The sequence below is a fragment of the Neoarius graeffei genome, chromosome 10 (assembly GCF_027579695.1).
Source record: "Neoarius graeffei isolate fNeoGra1 chromosome 10, fNeoGra1.pri, whole genome shotgun sequence".
Lineage (NCBI taxonomy): Eukaryota > Metazoa > Chordata > Actinopteri > Siluriformes > Ariidae > Neoarius > Neoarius graeffei.
This window is the reverse complement of record NC_083578.1, coordinates 60,727,060-60,745,978: the sequence shown is the minus strand read 5'-3', so window position 1 is coordinate 60,745,978 and position 18,919 is coordinate 60,727,060. Positions and strand designations below refer to the sequence as shown.

Here is an 18,919-nt window from a genome sequence, read left to right as displayed (position 1 = left end):
GCGAGTGGGGCGGTACGGTGGTGTAGTGGTTAGCGCTGTCACCTCACAGCAAGAAGGTCCGGGTTCGAGCCCCGTGGCCGGTGAGGGCCTTTCTGTGCGGAGTTTGCATGTTCTCCCTGTGTCCGTGTGGGTTTCCTCCGGGTGCTCCGGTTTCCCCCACAGTCCAAAGACATGCAGGTTAGGTTAACTGGTGACTCTAAATTGACCGTAGGCGTGAATGTGAGTGTGAATGGTTGTCTGTGTCTATGTGTCAGCCCTGTGATGACCTGGCGACTTGTCCAGGGTGTACCCCGCCTTTCGCCCGTAGTCAGCTGGGATAGGCTCCAGCTTGCCTGCGGCCCTGTAGAACAGGATAAAGCGGCTAGAGATAATGAGATGAGATGAGACTGCGACTGGGAAAAGAACATAATCTAGAAATGACTCCAGAGCCAGAGATTTCATCTTCACCTTTAGACAGCTAGATTTAGTGAAGTAGCTGTGTAATTAAATTTCCTGTGTGACTGAGCTCTGTCTTGTTTTCCTAGAACTGGAGAAGTGATTATAGGAAGATACTTAGTAGCTGAGAAGAGAGCCGTTTTGCCCATGGGCAGGACCCTATTCTGCAGACTCAAATTATATTACTGTCTGTTATTGGTGATTCTCTCAACAATGGTTATAGCTGATCCTTAAAAGGGCAGTACAGCTATTCAACAAAATGTGTCTCACTGTTTTGGGGGCATTAAACTCTGACAGCCACACCATGTTTCTGATAAAATTTGTGATTCGGAGATTAAAATATAAACAATTGTGCTGACCTGAATGTAGACAGTCACTGTATCATGCAGGTTTGAATTATTGTTAATAATATAGTAACAGACAGCAATGATGGGGCAGTGGTTAGCACTCAGTACGTTTACATGCACATCCAAATCGAGCTACTGTCGGTAATCGAGCAAAGGGTCCCAGCAGGGGTGCCAGAGAAATCCAATCCTACATGCACACAAGGAAATCGAGCTGTGTGAGGTACATTGTGCACCCGAGCCACAGGTGGCGCTACACGCCCCATCGTGTTGGTACACTTCCGACTGTTGTCATGAAGAAGAGCTATTCAAGAGTATAAACAAAGTTATCCCGTGTTCACAAGTTCCGTGTTCAAGCTGTTAGGCTTGCTCTAACAGACTGTATGGCTACAAACTGTCCTGCGCAGACCACTGTTTTGTAAGACAACTTATTTTGCACAACTGTATATTTTTCTAAAGTCCATTTTTTGCTTACAGAAAATATATTTTTTTTTTGCTTACAATTTAACTTATGTCTTAATAAACACACAAAAAAGTTCAATTGTTTTGTTTTTATTGACATTCTTCAGATGTTGGACACACACACACACACACACATATATATATATATATATATATATATATATATATATATATATATATATATATATACACTAGGGGTGTGCCAAAATATTGATACTACGAGTTATCGCGATATTTCGTCTTGTGGGACATAATCGATACTCAGACGTCAGATATCGATATTTAAACAATAAACATACAGCCGTTTTGAACAGATTTGCTCACAAAATCTGCTACGACTTTAATCTACAGAGTCACTACTTCAAGCCCCCACATGACGGCGCTCATGAATTAGAGTGGGTGGTGTTGAAAAAAGTAAATGTTGCCATAGGCTACCCCGGAATCAGAAGAGGAAGACAAAAAAGCAATGGCGCAAAGCGGGGGGGTTAGCAATTCGAGAAAAAACAGTGAAAGATGCACCGTCCAATTTTAAATCTAAAGTATGGGCTCACTTTGGGTTTTACCACACTGAAAATGGAAAAACACTCGATAAAGAGTTCGCTGTTTGCAAGAACTGCCTCGCGAAGATCAAGTACACTGGCAACACAACGAACATGCATAGCCACCTTGTTCGTCATCATCCTGAGCTTGCCGCGGAGGAAAGGAAAGTTAGCGACGCACATGCTTCTGTAAGCCAGCCTACACTAAACACAGTATTTAATGCAAAACTATCATCTGGATCCCCCAGGGCTGCGAGTATTACGAAGTCCATTGCTTGCTTTATTTGTAAGGATCTTAGACCATATTCTGTCGTCGAAAATGAAGGTTTCCACCGAATGTTACATACACTGGAGCCAAGGTATGACATACCTTGTCGAAAATACTTCACTGAAAAAGCTATCCCTGCGTTGTATGCAGAGACGAAAGCTAAAGTGGAAAGCGCACTTCAATCTGCTGAGAGAGTTGCACTTACATGTGACGCATGGACTTCCAGAGCCACAGAATCCTTTGTGACAATTACTGCTCATTTCATTCACGAGTGGGAACTCCAATCCTATGTTCTCCAGACTCGCGTGATGTCCAAGTCTCACACTGGTGCTAACATGGCAGAGGTGATACAGAAGGCTACAGTAGAGTGGAAGCTCATGGGGAAATACCCAGCGGTTGTCACCGACAACGCATCTAATATGACTGTTGCTGTTGAACTGACCGGATACCAACACATTCGGTGTTTTGCACACGTTCTTAACCTCGCTTCACAACAAGCCCTGAAAGTAGCAGCTGTTGCTCGACTCACTGCGAAGGTCCGTAGGATTTCCAAGTTCTTTCACAGAAGCACCACAGCCGCCGAGGCATTGAAGAGAAACCAAATGTTGCTTGCACTGCCACAACACAAGCTCATCACGGATGTTGCTGTACGGTGGAACAGCGCTTACGAGATGCTGGCCAGGTTTCTCCAGCAGCAGCCTGCTGTCTGTGCTGCCCTATTATCTCCGGAGGTAGGTTATTTATTCTCATATGTTAATGTAGTAAAATCGATGTGTGTATCTGTTTTGTTTATACTTATAATTATGAAAATTTAAACTGTACATTGTTCAATTCATGTTTTTAATGAAAGTTCCATTCTGTCTGTTCTTTCATTAAGGTAAGAAAGAGTACCACTGACATCTGCACCCTGAATGAGACCGACATCTCAAATGTCGAACAGGTTGTGCAAGCCCTCAAGCCAATGCTGGTGGCAACAAATATCATGTGCGAGGAGAAGAGCCCAACAATCTCCATCATTGCTCCGCTCCATGCCCAGCTTTTGAATGACACAACAAGCACCATCAAAGATTCCTCTCTTGTTAAAGAGATTAAGACCGCCATCCACCAAGACCTGTCCAAGCGATATGACTCTATGGAGGAGAAAACCATTCTGTACATCTCATCAGCCTTAGACCCCAGGTTTAAGTCTCTGCAGTTCCTCTTGCCACAAGACATCCAGGACACACATGCCAAATTAGTGGAAATGGCTGCTGCTCTCAAGGTATTATTACGATGATTTTAACAGTAGTAGATCACAATTATCTAATCCATACGTATTTAAAAATCTATATAAAAATAAAAAAAATCTCTGAATGTTATTATTATTATTATTAAAAAGACATGCATAAAATGTAAACTTGATAGTAATAGTTTTGAGACTTGATGTGACCTAAAAACATGTTTTTAACTAGTAATATAAATAGTGTCACTGTTCATTTTCTTGACAGGAAGATGCAGACTTAGAGGAATCTCAAGTGAGCCCTATTCCTTCTGATGACAGCACTGAGCAGCAGACTACAGAGACCAGTGCACACACACCAAAGAAGAGGAGGTCTGCACTTGCTGATCTCCTTGGGCAGACATTCAAGACCACCCAACATCAACTGTCAGCTACTTCCATAGCTGAAACAGAGGTCAAACAATACCTAGATGCTCCATCTCTACCACTGACTGATGACCCGTTGCATTGGTGGAAGGCTCATGCTCAAGCCTACCCACTCCTTGCCAAGCTGGCCTAAAGACGTGTGTGTCCCAGGGACCAGTGTACCTGCAGAACGGATCTTTTCTACTGCAGGTGACATAATCAGCTCTCAGAGGAGCTGTCTTACCTCTGAGCATGCTGACCAGTTGCTCTTCCTGAAGAAGAACATGCAGTTTTGAAATGTGTGCTCACAGTACAGTTTTGGATTAAACTTTACACACGTACTAAGCACAAGTTAAATGTTCTCATTTATATGTTCTCAAGTTTACACAACAAATTGATATTAGTGTTAGCACTGAAATGTATGTGCAGTCTGCAGTGCAAGTTTTAAGTTTTTTACAGTAATTTTAGTGGTCAATAAATTGATTTTCTTCAGTGACACAGATATCGTGATGTGGTTGAAATTTCTTGCAATATATCGATTATCGCTGAATCGCTGTACCGTGATATTATCGTTATCGTGGGCAAAATATCACCATAGTATCGTATCGTGAGGTATCTGGTGATACCCAGCCCTAATATATATATACACACACACACACACACACATACACACACACACACAAATACAATAACTTGTTTATGTACACAATTCACAGCTATGCAACAGCTGTACAGATGTATTTGGTGATACAGTAAGTGAGCTAAATTTTAACAGTGCAAACAATGCCACAAAAAGAAAAGATTCATGCCGTTGTCATGCCGACCGAGGCTGTTGTGTTTCCCGCTTGTGGTCTCGTCACTCGTCACTTCCGGAAGGGGCAGTGCTGAAGTAAGTAGCTCGAATACGTAGCTCAATATACATGCACTAAGTATACATGCACTAAGTAGCTCGGCAGAAATCGCATAATCTAGGTCGTGTAGCTCGATTCCGAGAAATCAAGTTCGGTTCAATATCAGCCGAATTAAGGTGTATACATGGCATTTTGAACTTCGATTTCAGTCGAGCAACGGCAGAAATTCGATTCTCTCTATGTGCATGTAAACGCACTGACTGTCACCTCACAGCAAGCAGGTTCCAGGTTTGGAGTTTGTATGTTTTCCTCCTGTCTTTGTGGGTTTCCTCCAGGTGCTCTGGTTTCCTCCCCCAGCGGATTAGGTCAATTGCTATCTACAGTTGTGGTCAGAAGTTTACATACAGTCAGTGCGTTTACATGCACATAGAGAAAATCGAATTTCTGCTGTTGCTCGACTGAAATCGAAGTTCTAAATGGCATGGAAACACCTTAGCTCGGCTGAAATTGAACCGAACTTGATTTCTCGTAATCAAGCTACACGACCTAGATTATGCGATTGTAGCCGAGCTACTTAGTGCATGTAAACCCTATCGAGCTACGTAGTCGAGCTGCTTACTTCAGCACTGCCCCTTCCGGAAGTGACGAGTGACAAGACCACAAGCGGGAAACACAACAGCCTCGGTCGAAAAAAAAAAAAAACAGCCTCGGTCGGCATGACACTTCACCTTAGCCGCCACTTTATTAGGAACACTTGTGTCTGGGCATGTACGCACCCAGGGGCGCCGCTGGGGGGGGGGGGGGGGGGGGGTTAGGACGATTCTAAGGGCCTGGCACTGACAGGGGGGCCTGTGAGGGATATTAATATTATTTTAATAGTATTGCCTTGTGTAAGTTTTTGAAATAAAATATTTCATTTCATCTGTTAAATTATGCAAATTATACATGGTTATGATTTGCTATAACATTTTTCTTGAATTATTTATGAAATTGTCATTTTACTCCTCCACCCTTTTTACTAATGGTACAGTCTGATTCTGGGTGCGGGACACGTGAAATGTGTAGCTCCGTGCATGCGCACATTGCGCAGAGCTATTAGCGCAGCTTAGGGCAGCTGGCAGTTTTTCTGTGCGCAACAGAGGTGTACATCCTAGAAGTTGCGAAGCAGAAGCAGGTGTGATGAATTATGAAGTCCGGATATCACACTGTGTGTGAAAAAAAAAAATCACCTTTTTTCATAGGTATCTTTATTGCATAATTAAGTCTAGGTGTTTTGCCATTGTTCATGTGTGGATTTGTTGATATTGTTAAGTATTTAACTTTAATATTTTGCACATTAGCTGTGGTCATAGATATCATTGCTATTGTTCATGTGTGGATTTATTGATACTGTTGCTAAGTATTTAACTTGAATATTTGAACATTTGCTGTGTTTTCTAATAAATGTGTGATGCCTAAAAGAAACCAAAAACACTTAGTGGATTTCTTGCAGTGCACTATGTAATTGTATCAAAAACCTAGTGTAGTTATTCGTCAAGGCATACATTTGATCACATACAATAAGTCAATAAACGGAGGAAACAAAGGAATACAGTTTGTAATCCTGATTATTGATGATGTTTGCTGGAGGGCTCTGGAGTATCCATAATGTGCATACAGAATGTTATAAGTCCATACTGATACAGTGATGCATGCAATTTCTCTCAACACAAACATTTGGATTGAATGAACTCCATAGGCTACTGAGTGGCCTAATAATAGTTGCTCATAAAAGAAAAAATATATACATCTTCCATATATATCATTTTTAAGGCAACAGTCTATTCAGTCTAATTAGTTGGTAAGTTATTAGCATGTTAGCAGGCTAACAGTTAATATGTTCACCATTACAGATCAACTTCAACTTAGTGGCCATTTTATTAGGAACACTTCTGTTTGTACATACAAACTACAAACACTTCTTGTGAACACGGAACTGATAACTTTGTTTATACGCTTGAATAGCTCTTCTTCATGACGACAACCGGAAGTGTACCAACATGATGATGCACCTCACACAATAGCTCGATTTCCTTGTGTGCATGTAGGATTGGATTTCTGTGGCACCCCTGCTGGGACCCTTAGCTCGATTACCGACAGCAGCTCGATTTGGATGTGCATGTAAACGTACTGAGTGACATGAATGTCATCTTGGATATGAAGGTCATGGCAATATTTGGGCTTTCAGTAATTTCTTTGAACTGTTCTTTTTCTGTGGCAGAATGATTGTACAGCATACATCTTTAATTAAAAAAAACCACTAGAATTTGGTGCACAAGTTTTCATTTTCTTTGGGTTTTCTGAAATTAACACAGGGTCAAAATTATGCATACAGGGTCAAAAATTTACATACACTCAGATTATTAATTCAGAGGTGCTGAAACTTCCAAAATGTCTCTTATCTTGCCAAGGCCAAGGTCTCTTAACTTCCTGTTAGTGATCATGATTGACTACAGCTGGTAGCTTTTCTGTGCCTTCATAAAAAGGGTTTGTTTACAGCACTCATTGGATTGACCAACACACAGTAAAATAGGAAAGTCCAAGGAACTTAGTGCAGATCTGAGAAAGAGGATTGCAGATATACACAACTCCGGAATGGCTCTTGGAGCCATTTCTAAACAACTGCAAATTCCAAGATCAGTTCAAACAATTGTGTCCAAGTTATTGTGAGGTGTAGTCACTTTGCCAAGCCACTTTGCTTCAAGAAAACTCAAACTGTCACCCTTAGCCGAAAGGAAATTGGTTTGGATGGTCAGGAACAACCCAGGAACCACCATGGTACAGCCTTGCCATGAACTGGAAGCTGATGGATCACTGTCTACAGTTCAGATTACCATGGACTAAAGGCCAATTTATGCTGACAACCCAGTCCTCGCAGACGGTGTCGCAGATAGCGTCTGCGTAGCCCCCCCACCTTCGCAGACGCTCTGCGCGCACCTCCCAAAAATTGTGACCACCGCAGAAGCCTCGCAGACAGCGTCGCAGACAAGAGGGCTCTGATTGGTCCACTCTACATCCGCTGTATACGCACTTCCGCTTCCCTACTTTCCTGGTTTGTTTTGTTTTCACGACCGGCATTTTTAAAAACACGAGCGAAGATGGAGCAGCACGAAGAGCGGTTGATTGAGGAAGTGAGGAAGTACGTACATCTATACGACTCCAGTTCTAGTCATTATATATAAAAAAAAAAAGTTCTAGTCATTATAAGTAACCGGAGGATAAACACTCCACTAACCACACCCACCAACTACTCCTAGCGACTTCGTGCCCCCTTGCGTTGTGCCGGTGAATAACATCGCGCACGCCTATTACGCCGATTACTCCCCGCTCAACAATAAATTACAACTGTCTGCGAAAAGCTATCTGTGAAAGCCTTGTCGCAAGAGCATGCAGAGGCCTTAAGAGGCTGCTATCCAAGAAATAACCCCCTGCTCCAAAATTGACACCTTGAAGCTTAACTAAAGTTTGAAGCTGACTACATGGACAAAGAAAAGCCTTCTGGAAGATAGCTGTATGGTCAGATGAGACAAAGATTGAGTTGCTTGGCCACAATGACCACCATGTACATAGGGACACTGTACCAACTGGTGGTGGTGATAGGATCATCATGCTCTGGGGCTGTTTTGCTGCCAGTGGAACTGGTTCATTGCACAAAGTGGATGGAATAATGAAGAAGGAGGACCACCTCAGAATTCTTCAGCATAAACCATCAGAAACTTGAACATGACTTGGGATTTGGGAGTTACAACAGGACAATGAACCCAAACATGCATCAGAGCTGGTTGTGGAGGATAAAGCAGGCAAACATTAAGCTTAAAACAAGTCGTGACTTCAACCTTATTGAAAATATGTGGACTGTGCTTATAAATTGAGTCCATGCCAAGAAAAAGAAAAAAAAACCTCTATCAATTCTACCATGAAGAGTTGTGAAATATCCAACCAGAATTCTGCCAGAAGCTTGTTCATGGTAAACAAAAATGTTTGGTCAAGGTGAATCTTGCAAAGAGACATTTTACCCAAATATTAGGTGTGCTGTATGTATATTTTTGACCCTGCATGTATAATTTTGACCCTGTGTTGATTTCAGAAAACCTAAAGAAAATTAAAATTTGTGCACCAAATTCTAGCGTTTTTTTTTTAAATTAAAGATGTATACTGTGTATTCTGCTACAGAAAAAGAACAGTTCAAAGAAATTACTGAAAGCCCAAATATTGCCATGACATTCATATCCAAGATGACATTCATGTCACTGTATGTAAACTTCTGACCACAAGTGTAGGTGTGAATGTGAGTGCGAATGGCTGTTTGTGTCTCTGTTAACCTTGTGATTGACTGGCACAATATTCAGGGTGTACCCCACTCAATGTCAGCTGGGTTTGGCTCCAGTCCACCCGAGACCCACAATGGATAAACTGTATAGAATATGAATGAATATAGTAACATGCAGATGGTTTGATTTCTTGTAAATAACTGATCATACTGATTGATGGTAACAACACTAAATAATGTCATTGAATAATGTTGCAGTTACAAGCGAGTGGTCACTCCAAGACGAGTGGGATTAGCAGTGGTCGCATGCTGGGCAGTAGCCTTCATAGTTGGCATGACTCCGATGCTCGGCTGGAACAAGTTACACAACCTCCAGCAACAAAACGGGTCACTCAACAGTGACAACATCACCTGCCAGTTTGAAAACGTCATCAGTATGGAATACATGGTTTACTTCAATTTTTTCGGCTGGGTGCTGCCGCCACTGCTCCTTATGCTTGGCATCTACACGGAGATCTTCTACATGATTCACATGCAGTTGAACAAGAAGGTGAGCATGAGCCACACTGACCCAAACAAGTACTACGACAAAGAACTGAAGCTGGCAAAGTCGCTTGCCCTTGTCCTCTTCCTGTTTGCCGTCAGTTGGCTCCCACTTCATATCCTGAACTGCATCACACTCTTCTGCCCCAAGTGTGAGAATCCCAAATTGCTCCTCTACATCGCCATCTTACTCACTCATGGCAACTCAGCAGTAAACCCTATTGTCTATGCTTTCCGCATTAAAAAGTTTCGCACTGCATTCCAAAGGATCTGGAAGCAATACTTCTGCTGTAAAGAGGCTCCTCCCATCGAAATGCACATGAGTGAACGACTGGCTAACGATCATTACATTCATGCTCCTCAGCCTGTGCTTCCAGTAGAACACAATAACGTTTAACTGGAACACCTGGGACCTACAGACCAGACTGGCATTTGGCCATATGTGATTGTAGAATGAATATAAATCATATGCTGACTGCAGTTGTCAGCTAATTGATAAATTAAACATTATTGTTCCACTGGGATGGGAAATTTAGATTATGAAGAAAGCGAATACAACATGTACAGGAAATCAAAAATGTTTTATACTTGTGAAATGCTTACTGGGTGATCAAAGGCATGCAGTGTCAAACACACAAGGGAAGTATCACACAAGTTAAAAAAAAAAAAACTACACTGGATTATTTGCACCACTGTTCTATCCAAAATGTGCAATACACTCTGACATGGTGTATCATCTCTTTATTAATTAGAATTATCTTTTTTTTTTCTGAGTACACTTATATGAATGAATGTGAATGTTTACAGGAAAAAGTAGTTTGATATATTGAACATTTGAAGCACATATATCATAAGTGAATGTTAGGAATGATAAGGGGAAAATTGTATATGTATATTTCAATTTATTTATATAACCATTTTAGCAATAGCCACAAAGCAGCTTTAAAGAAATCCTGATAGGCTGAAGCCAAAAAGGCATTCACAAGGAAAACCTCCAAAGAATGTTAAGCCCATTTCACACCAGACATGACATGGCATGCACAGTAAGCTGCGATGCTTTTCAGTTCACACCAGGTACAATTTGTGCAATTGACCAGAAGTGATGTCTCATGTAGGTGAAATTTGGTGCATTCTGTACTGATCATCAGATTATTATGAACATGAAGAGGCTCTTTACAGCTAGAGATCACATGCTTGGATACCACATACCGGTAGCAACGCCATACTGGAGAGCAAGCCTTCAGGTAAACAGAACCCTCAACAAGGTCAAGCACACGTTTCAGCAGGTTATAGTGTTTAATATCTTTATTTTTCTAGAAGAATTGTCAATGTAGTTTTCTAAGTTTAGTTTCAGCTCATATTAACAGGGAAAAAATGATTTTATCGCAAAGGCACTGACATTTAATGGATGGCATTTGGATCTTCGCAGCCAAACAACATGGCAACTTCACAAGGTATGTACACACACACAAAAAAAAAAAAAACCTTGTAAAAACACTTATTGTAATTCTAACAGCTCAAACAGCCCCATAATAAAAGTTTTCAAGGTATATAGTTATTTTTGTAAGGTTTGGCGACATCTTGAAGATGTAAACATACAATATTACTGCAATGATAACACAAAGCTCAGCTTCCTTCCTCCTCTCAGTTTTTTCCCCCCTTATCAGCTGTGTATGTACTGTATATATGTGAAAAATAAAGGATTCTAATTTTAAAAACCGAACCGGTAATTTTCTGTAACCATGTGATTTTTACATGCAACAAAATACACAAATCAACAGACTTCACTTTTATGAAGTTTAAATCTCACTCTGTGTGATAATGCATATGCAGTCCTGACACAGATAAACAATCCCGTTGTCATAGCAATGTGATTCTTTCCGTCTAAAAAGATCAATTTTGTCAGTCAATAAAAACAAACAAAAGCATGTTGCATAAAATGATCAATGACCCATCGATGCCCTGTAATAAGTATGTGTTATCGTTGTGGTAAGTCGTTCATTTATATCTTCAAGATAGTCAAACCTTACAAAAACAACTAGAAAACTACATTGACAATCCTTCAAGAAAAGGAAAGTTATTAAGCGCTATAAACTGCTGAAACTTTTGTGCTTGACCTTGTCGAGGGTTTTCTTTACCTGAAAGCTTGCTCTCCAGTATGGCGTTGCAATGTGATATCTAAGCATGTGATCTCTAGCTGCAAAGAGCCTATTGTCATTGTATAACGTATTCACCCAATGAGGTTTTCATTCCTAGACAGAACTGTAAAATAGGTTTGAACAAGGCAAAGGAAGCCGAGACTCAGGCAGACCTCAATCTGCCAACCAGACACTGAACAAGTTCACTAGCATTTAGTGATGCACCATGTAAAATTACTGTACCAATACCAATACCTAATACCAATACCTAATAATGGAGGGGGGGGGGGAGTATTTTGGTGAAGCATTACTGATGTATTCAGAGTGCAAATATCTTGAAACTGACACGCAAATTGAAATAAACTCATGCATAATGTCTTAGCAATAGATTGATACAAAAGAGAACCATAACTTTAACATTTTCCCTTTAGCATGTACTGGCTTTTCTCAGTTAAGCCTAAAAGAATCTGTTTAATTAAAACGAAAGGTATATTATTTGTACCTTTAAAGGAAATCCCTTTACAGTTAATTTGTAATCACTTATACCTAGTATATTTAGCATTTGAATGTCCATTCTAGTGCACTATATGTCGACATGAAATTTAGTGACAGAAAAATATTCAGCCATAGTTAAAATGATCACTGATCAGCCAGCATATTTCAACACTGGAGTATCCTTCAGATGGTCAGTGAACTTTTTCTAGACCTCAACTGCAAGAGTACCTGGTGACGCCGATGCAGCAGGACTAGAAGTTGAAATATGGCTTATGTGCTGTTGTGATTATTGGTTGAGATATACACAATAATATATGTGGCATGTATATTTTGTAGTGTTAGCAAGGTAGCTAGCCACCCTCTGTAGGACACGAAACTTAGGTGTATCAAAACAACAGCAAATCTGTCCTGCACACTTAAGTGAAGAGCAAACTGGCGAGAAATCTATTTCGATCATGTACTCCTGCTCTATACTTTATTCATTTTATTTGAAATCATAATCTGTACATTATGATTATGTGGCCTGTGGTTGTACAGCAAATTGTTTTGCAGTAATGACACTAATTACACCAGAATGGGGAACCTGAATAAATCGACCATGCTGTTTATTCACTGACTCCTTGTCTCATGTCCTATTTATTAGAAAACAATGTTATAATTAGCTCATCTAAAATGACACATCTGGTATTTTGTGTTATAGGGGCAAGATTGCAAGTATCACCGCAATGGTGCGTAAATGTGGTTTGATGTCTTGAAAGAAGGAATATTTGTGAGAAAAAAGGAAACCCCTCCCATTCTGGTCAATTACAGTAGGTATACTGAAGCCTGTGATGTGAGCAGATCAGCTACATGTATTACAATACATTATAAGGGCTACAAGTTTAACTGTGTATTATCTGAAACTATTAATGTGACTTTTTGTTTATTATGATTCAGTGAAAGATTTGTATTTTCAGACAGCATCATTTGGTCATTTGGCATTAATGCAACATGTATGATAACTTTGTTCATTGCAAGCAACAAATTGCAGGTATTATCTTAGTTTAGAAAAACCAGTACTGTGCAAAAGTCAGTTCTGTGACAGTAAGCATTTATTTGTTTGTAAAAACACTATGTGGCATTATGATAAATGTAAGAGATGTTAATTCAATAAAGGCAACATCACAGCAATTTCTTGTAACTTTTTTAAAAGAAAAGAAAACCAAAAAAATGGTATTGTTTCTGAGTCCCCTTTGCTATTCCATATATTTGTTCAAATCGACCACTAGTACATCTTATTCACTATAATAAGATACTGTTTCTAAATCACATGTGCTGATGGTAGGATTTAACAAATACTTTGTGTGGGTGTCTAGGTTATAAATAAGACTGCCTTGAAAAGAGGTTTAAAAACACTTTTAACTGATTTAGATTTGTGCAATAGGCTATCAAAGTAATACTTCAAAATGTCATGTTTAAATTGTGATGAAAGCGGGTATGTCAAAAACAGAAAATGCAGTGAAACCATAAAAAAACCCACCAGCTGATTAATGATAGCGAAAGGTAATTACTTCAAGGAATGAATAAAAGCTAGGCAAATGCATTCTAAGCATCTGGCAAGTTCATTCTTCAGCTGTGAGCAGACATCTTAGTGAAATTATTTTGGAGGACAGGCAGAGCTAAGAAATTTTCTGCAGAAAGGGCACCGGTTTGATTCCCTAGACCAGCAGGAATGGCTGAAGTGCCCTTGAGCAAGGCATCTAACTCCCAACTGCTCCCCGGGTATGTTGTATGTCACTCTGGGTAAGAGCATCTGCTAAATGCCATTAATGTAATCTAATGCAAAGCAAAGGTTTATGCAGAATTATTAGGCAGGTTAGAAGCTTGTGTAAGTTTTAGTGTAAGGCTGCATGTCTGTAGGTTTGTATGAAGCCCATTGACAGCCCTGTCATAGTTTGGAGTGTATTTTAGCTAATAATGTAGAGGTTAAAAAATTAATAGAATGATGAATGTTGAGAAAGGAAATATGTTTTTTGTTTCAGTATAATATTCATTTGGGACAACAATAAAGTAATAAAAGCTCTCACCATAATAATGACTCCATACTGCAAGCAAACTTAGGACCTACTTATAGCAGTACATCAGATAAGGCAATAAAAAAAGGTAAAACAACCTTCTGATTTGGAAATAAGCACTGAAATAATATGAATTTAACTCTAACAAAGAGGAGGGGGGACAACGCTGCAGTTTTTTCTTCAGGTTGCGAGAACAGTAATTTATATTCTGGTAGGACACAAGATTTAAAAAAAAATCTGGAACAGGATGTTACAATCAGTAACCAGCAGAGAGAAAGAGAGAGAGAGGTACATGTGCTGAATATCTGCAGGAAACAGTGGGAAAGGCACTTGAAGGACGCATCAGCAAGTTCAGACTATGATCCTTCACTCTCATGACTACATACCTTTCCTTTTTACTCTCTCTGTAGTTACTGAATACTTCATAGTTGATGCTTAGCATATTCTTTATGAGGAAAAATAAGAAAAATTTAAGGTTATAAGATCTACATGATAGCAGGGTTACTGGTCATTTCTTTGCCAATTTTACACCCATTTCAATCAAGGTTCAAGGCTCCACTCCAAAACAGTACTCCTGTATACACCAGGCTTGTAGTACTTGAGTCCAGGACTCACACTTGAGGCCAACTCATGCCCTAATTTTAAGGACTCGTGACTTAACTTGTACTTGAGCACTGATGACTCGGACTTAGACTCAGACCCGTGCATTAACTGTATTCGGACTCGTAAATTGGAGACGGGACTCAGATTTTTCTTTATTTTTTGTAACATGCCATAATAATTTGGCATTAGATACTTATAAGTACATTAATTTTTATACTAATTTTGTGCAAGAGAATGCATGTTCACCTGTTCATACGTCATGTTCAGGAACAAACTAACGTTAATGGTGCTAAAATGCCTGGAGAGAAACCCCTAGGATTGTCCACTTTGCTTATACAGACTTCTCATGCAGTGGGAAAAAATGGACTGCTGTGTGTTCCATATGTAGAAGAACTATCAAGGAAACGACGGGGACAACCTCAAACTTCAATTGTCATTTGGCAAGACTACACCTAGAGAAGAAAGTGACATGCTGTGTTCATTGTCCTGTTGATAGTGCGGCTTGCTGAGTGATGAACTAGCTTTTTATCTGTAGCCTTTTAACTAAAAGAAGAAGAAGCTTTATTGTCATTGTACAAGAATACAACAAAATTCCGTTTGGCAGCATCTCTCTTATAGCAGCTACATGTCACAGTCACAAGAAAATATATTAAACATAAATAGTAAAAACAGTAAAGTGCAGATAAAATGTTATATACCAGTATAAATAGTCTGTATTAAAGGTGCAGTCTGTATTTGAGGTGCAAGAGTTATTGTCCATTGACTGGGAGGTAGTAGTGTATGTGTGTGCGCGCGTGTGTGTGTGTGGGGGGGGTCATGATTCCTGATTCCTGCACAAGTCTCTTCACAGCCATGGGGAAGAAGCTGTTCTTCAATCTGTTGGTGCGGGCTCTCATGACTCTGAGTCTGCCAGAGGGAAGGTTGGAAAATAGAGAGTGTCCTGGGTGGGCGGGGTCATCCTGGATCTTTGTGGCCCGTTGGAGGAGCCAGCTTGAGTAGATCTCCTCTAGGCATAGGAGTGGGGAGCCGATGATCCACTGAGCAGTCTTGATGACCCACTGCAGTTGTTTCTTCTCGGACACAGTGCAGCTGGCATACCACACCGTACATCCGTAGGTCAGGACACTCTCTATTGTGCAGTGATAAAAGTTTTTCAGCAGAGGTGGAGGGAGTTTGTTCCTCTTCAGCGTTCTCAGGAAAAAGAGACGCTGCTGGGCCTTTTTAATAATGTGGGTGGTGTTCACAGTCCAGCTCAGGTCATCTGAGATGTGCAGTCTGAGAAACTTGAAGGTTTTGACCCGCTCCACTTCTTCGCCATTGATGCTCAGGCCTGAGTGTAGTGTGGTCCTTGTCTTCTGGAAGTCAATGATGAGTTCTTTTGTCTTCTTGGTGTTGAAGTTGAGGTGGTTGTTACTGCACCAGGCCGCCAGTGCTTGGACCTCCTCCCTGTATGGTGCCTCGTCATCATTGTTGATCAATCCAACAATGGTTGTATCGTCTGCAAATTTAATGAGGGTGTTGGAGCCATGGGTGGCGACACAGTCGTGAGTGTACAGCATGTACAAGATTGGACTCAGAACACAGCCCTAAGGAACACTGGTATTGAGGACGATGGTGGAGGATGTGGAGGTGCCCATCCTGACATGCTGGGGTCTGTTAGTCAGGAAGTCCTTGATCCACAGACAGAGGGAGGTTCCAAGTTGCAGTGTCTGCAGTTTGGTGATCAGTCGGCTGGGGCTGATGGAGTTACGTAAATGCCAAACTGAAGTCAACAAACAGCATCCTGATGTATGTTTTGGGACTTTCAATGTGGCTGAGAGCGGTGTGGAGGGTGATGGAGATGGCATCGTCTGTGGATCTGTTGGACCTGTAGGCGAACTGATGTTGGTCAAAGCCAGGTGGAATATGGGCCTTGACATGCTGGAACACCAGTCTCTCCATACATTTCATAATCACCGGTGTCAGGGCCACAGGCCGGTAATCATTCAACCCTGTGATGGCAGAGGATTTGGGCACGGGGATTATGGTGGCAGTTTTCAGGCAGGTGGGGACTGTGGCTTGCTGCAGCGAACAATTAAAGATGTTAGTAAATACAGCAGCAAGCTGATGGGCACATGATTTCAGCACCCTCCCTGGTACTCCATCCAGACCTGGTACTTTGCTGGTGTCGATGCCTCGCAGGACTCGCAGTACCTGGTGTTGCTGGATGGTGGGGGGCGGGTCATGCTCTGATGGTGTCAGCTGTGTGTCCTCTGCCTGTTTGCTGTCCTCTTCAAAGCAGGAGAAAAAGATGTTAAGTTGGTCTGGAAGAGAAATGTCAGTGGGGGAGGGGGTGTTGTGGCATTGTTTGTAGTCTGTAATGTTCTGGATGCCTTTCCACATGGAGCGGGGGTTGTTTTCCTTGAAATTGGCCTCTATCTGCTCTCTGTATTTTGTTTTAGCAGCCTTGATGCTTCTGTTCAGGTCCACTCTAGCCTTCCTGTAGGCCTCCCTCCCAGATAGCAGAGGGACGTTGAAACGGCGCCGATTCTTGGTCAGAATGGTCGGTTTCCATCGTAAGTCAGAAAATCAATGCTGAAACGGCGCCGTGAAACGTCGATTTCTCCGCCGTCGGAGAAGGTCGATTTATCACTGCTGAATCACCGTGGGTAAAGGTTGATCTGTCGACCGTCAGAGAAGGTCGAATATACGATGTTGAACCATCGTCACTTTTGCCGGCCAGTTTTCAACATTGGTAGGATGAGCAACTAATTGTTCAGAATATAAATTCTGGCCCGTAGCCAGGGGGGATTGGAGGGTTCGTTCGATCCCCCCCCCGGACATACGCCCCTCAAGATTACTCAAGATTTATTCATTTGTTCATGTCCGATGAATATACATTGATTCACATTTAAATTTACAATATCAAATCCAGACTAATCAAAAAAGAAAAGTAGACTAAGTGAGGACGAGTTAGAAAAATGGGTTCATTTCTCCTATGTTTATGTTTACACGTTTTGTTCAGACTGCTTTACACCCCAATCCAGTGGGTGGCGGTAATGCCCCATTAGATCCCTTTCACTGACGTCACCCGAAACCGGAAGTAAACAAACCCTGCGCCATATTGGAAGACCAACAAACTCGTGATTAGGGGGAAATAACGGCAGCGCGCGGTATGTGAACCCACGAGGCACTTGGTTTATCAAAAACCTACAATGGTAAACTTTTGTGCTGTGTTAGGGTTCTAACAAAGCTGATGGGAAAGGTGAAAAGAAGTCTTTCTACAGAATACCAGCTGTGATTGAGACAACAAGCAAACCAAGGAGCTTTCTGCCAGGAGACAGAGAGAGGATTTAGCTGCTTTATGCAGAGTGGATCTGAATACTTCAAGTCTATTTTGTTACTGGTAAGTCACTAGGCTAGAGTGTTGTAGAACATTTTTTTAAATGTCTAAATTAGAAGATTTGAAGTGTGCTCGTGTATTTGGGGGGTACGGGAGTAGGGGGCCAGATGAAGTCCACCTTTGGGGAAAAAAGATCCCCCCCCACAATGCTGGCTACGGGCCTGAAATTGCCACTGTTTGTCTTATCCTGCTTACACATAGATACGAGTAAATGATATAAGTATAAGTGATAATGATAAATAAATGATAAAAAAAGAACAAAAACCAGTTTACTTTCTTAACTCAGCAATGGATTTGACCTTCTATCTTTGAAAGTTTTTTTGCAAATAACTTAACATTTCCAAGATGATCATAAATTAATTCTAAGAAGATTGAAAGTGTTACAAAACCTGCATCTTATATCTAACTGGTGGGAATGGTGGTGTTACAACTTATCCTGGTGTTACTTTCATACCCGGTGTCTCTCATCTCTGTTGTATTGACTTTCATTTCAAGGCATGATATAAAAAAGGGCCAGTACGTATATGTAGCGATATGTCGTTGGATGTCCCACGCTGTCCCATAATGCAGTGCAATTACCACTGCTGTTTACTGGATGACGTCATTTTCGTTATATACCTGGGTGCACGTGAAACTCCCACACCACTCGGTTGGATCGCGACTCTCTTGTGGATCGGCCTGCTGTTACGCTTGGACCATTGAAACAACATTGAGAAAAACACTGGACCATGCTACATTTTCATTCATCCCTGGACATCTGGTACGTACCATTATTCAGTCACTATTAATAAAGGGAATTTCGAATACAATTTCAAGCAGTTTAAGAAGTTATGATGAACTTCAGTCATATCACGCGTTGGAGAAATTTCCCT

At 41.1% G+C, this 18,919-nt stretch overlaps 2 protein-coding genes across 8 annotated transcripts in view; both read left to right on the top strand.

Annotated features, from left to right (window-relative positions):
• adora1b (adenosine A1 receptor b) overlaps positions 1 to 18,561 on the top strand; it is a 33,974-nt gene extending 15,413 nt beyond the window's left edge. For 2 of the 7 annotated variants that reach the window (XM_060932004.1, XM_060932005.1), the window contains one exon: positions 9,091 to 18,327. In XM_060932004.1, the coding sequence (XP_060787987.1) occupies positions 9,091 to 9,772 (682 nt within the window). In that variant the 3' untranslated portion in view covers positions 9,773 to 18,327. Of the gene's footprint in view, positions 1 to 9,090; positions 18,328 to 18,542 lie in introns of those variants that run through there. The other 5 variants (XR_009655530.1, XR_009655529.1, XR_009655528.1 and 2 more) reach the window with 5 other exon arrangements.
• On the top strand, positions 1,450 to 4,578 carry LOC132893158 (E3 SUMO-protein ligase ZBED1-like). Its single transcript, XM_060932002.1, has 3 exons — positions 1,450 to 2,779; positions 2,926 to 3,309; positions 3,536 to 4,578. The coding sequence occupies exons 1-3, from the start codon at positions 1,895 to 1,897 to the stop codon at positions 3,824 to 3,826; spliced, it is 1,560 nt and encodes a 519-aa protein (XP_060787985.1). The 5' UTR covers positions 1,450 to 1,894; the 3' UTR covers positions 3,827 to 4,578.
• Positions 18,562 to 18,919: the final 358 nt, after the last annotated feature.

Coding starts and splice junctions, on each gene's coding strand:
- LOC132893158 (XM_060932002.1), top strand. CDS start 1,895: ATGCATAGCCACCTTGTTCGTCATCATCCTGAGCTTGCCGCGGAGGAA. Junction 2,780..2,925: donor CTGCCCTATTATCTCCGGAG/GTAGGTTATTTA, acceptor TCTTTCATTAAG/GTAAGAAAGAGTACCACTGA. Junction 3,310..3,535: donor AAATGGCTGCTGCTCTCAAG/GTATTATTACGA, acceptor TTTTCTTGACAG/GAAGATGCAGACTTAGAGGA.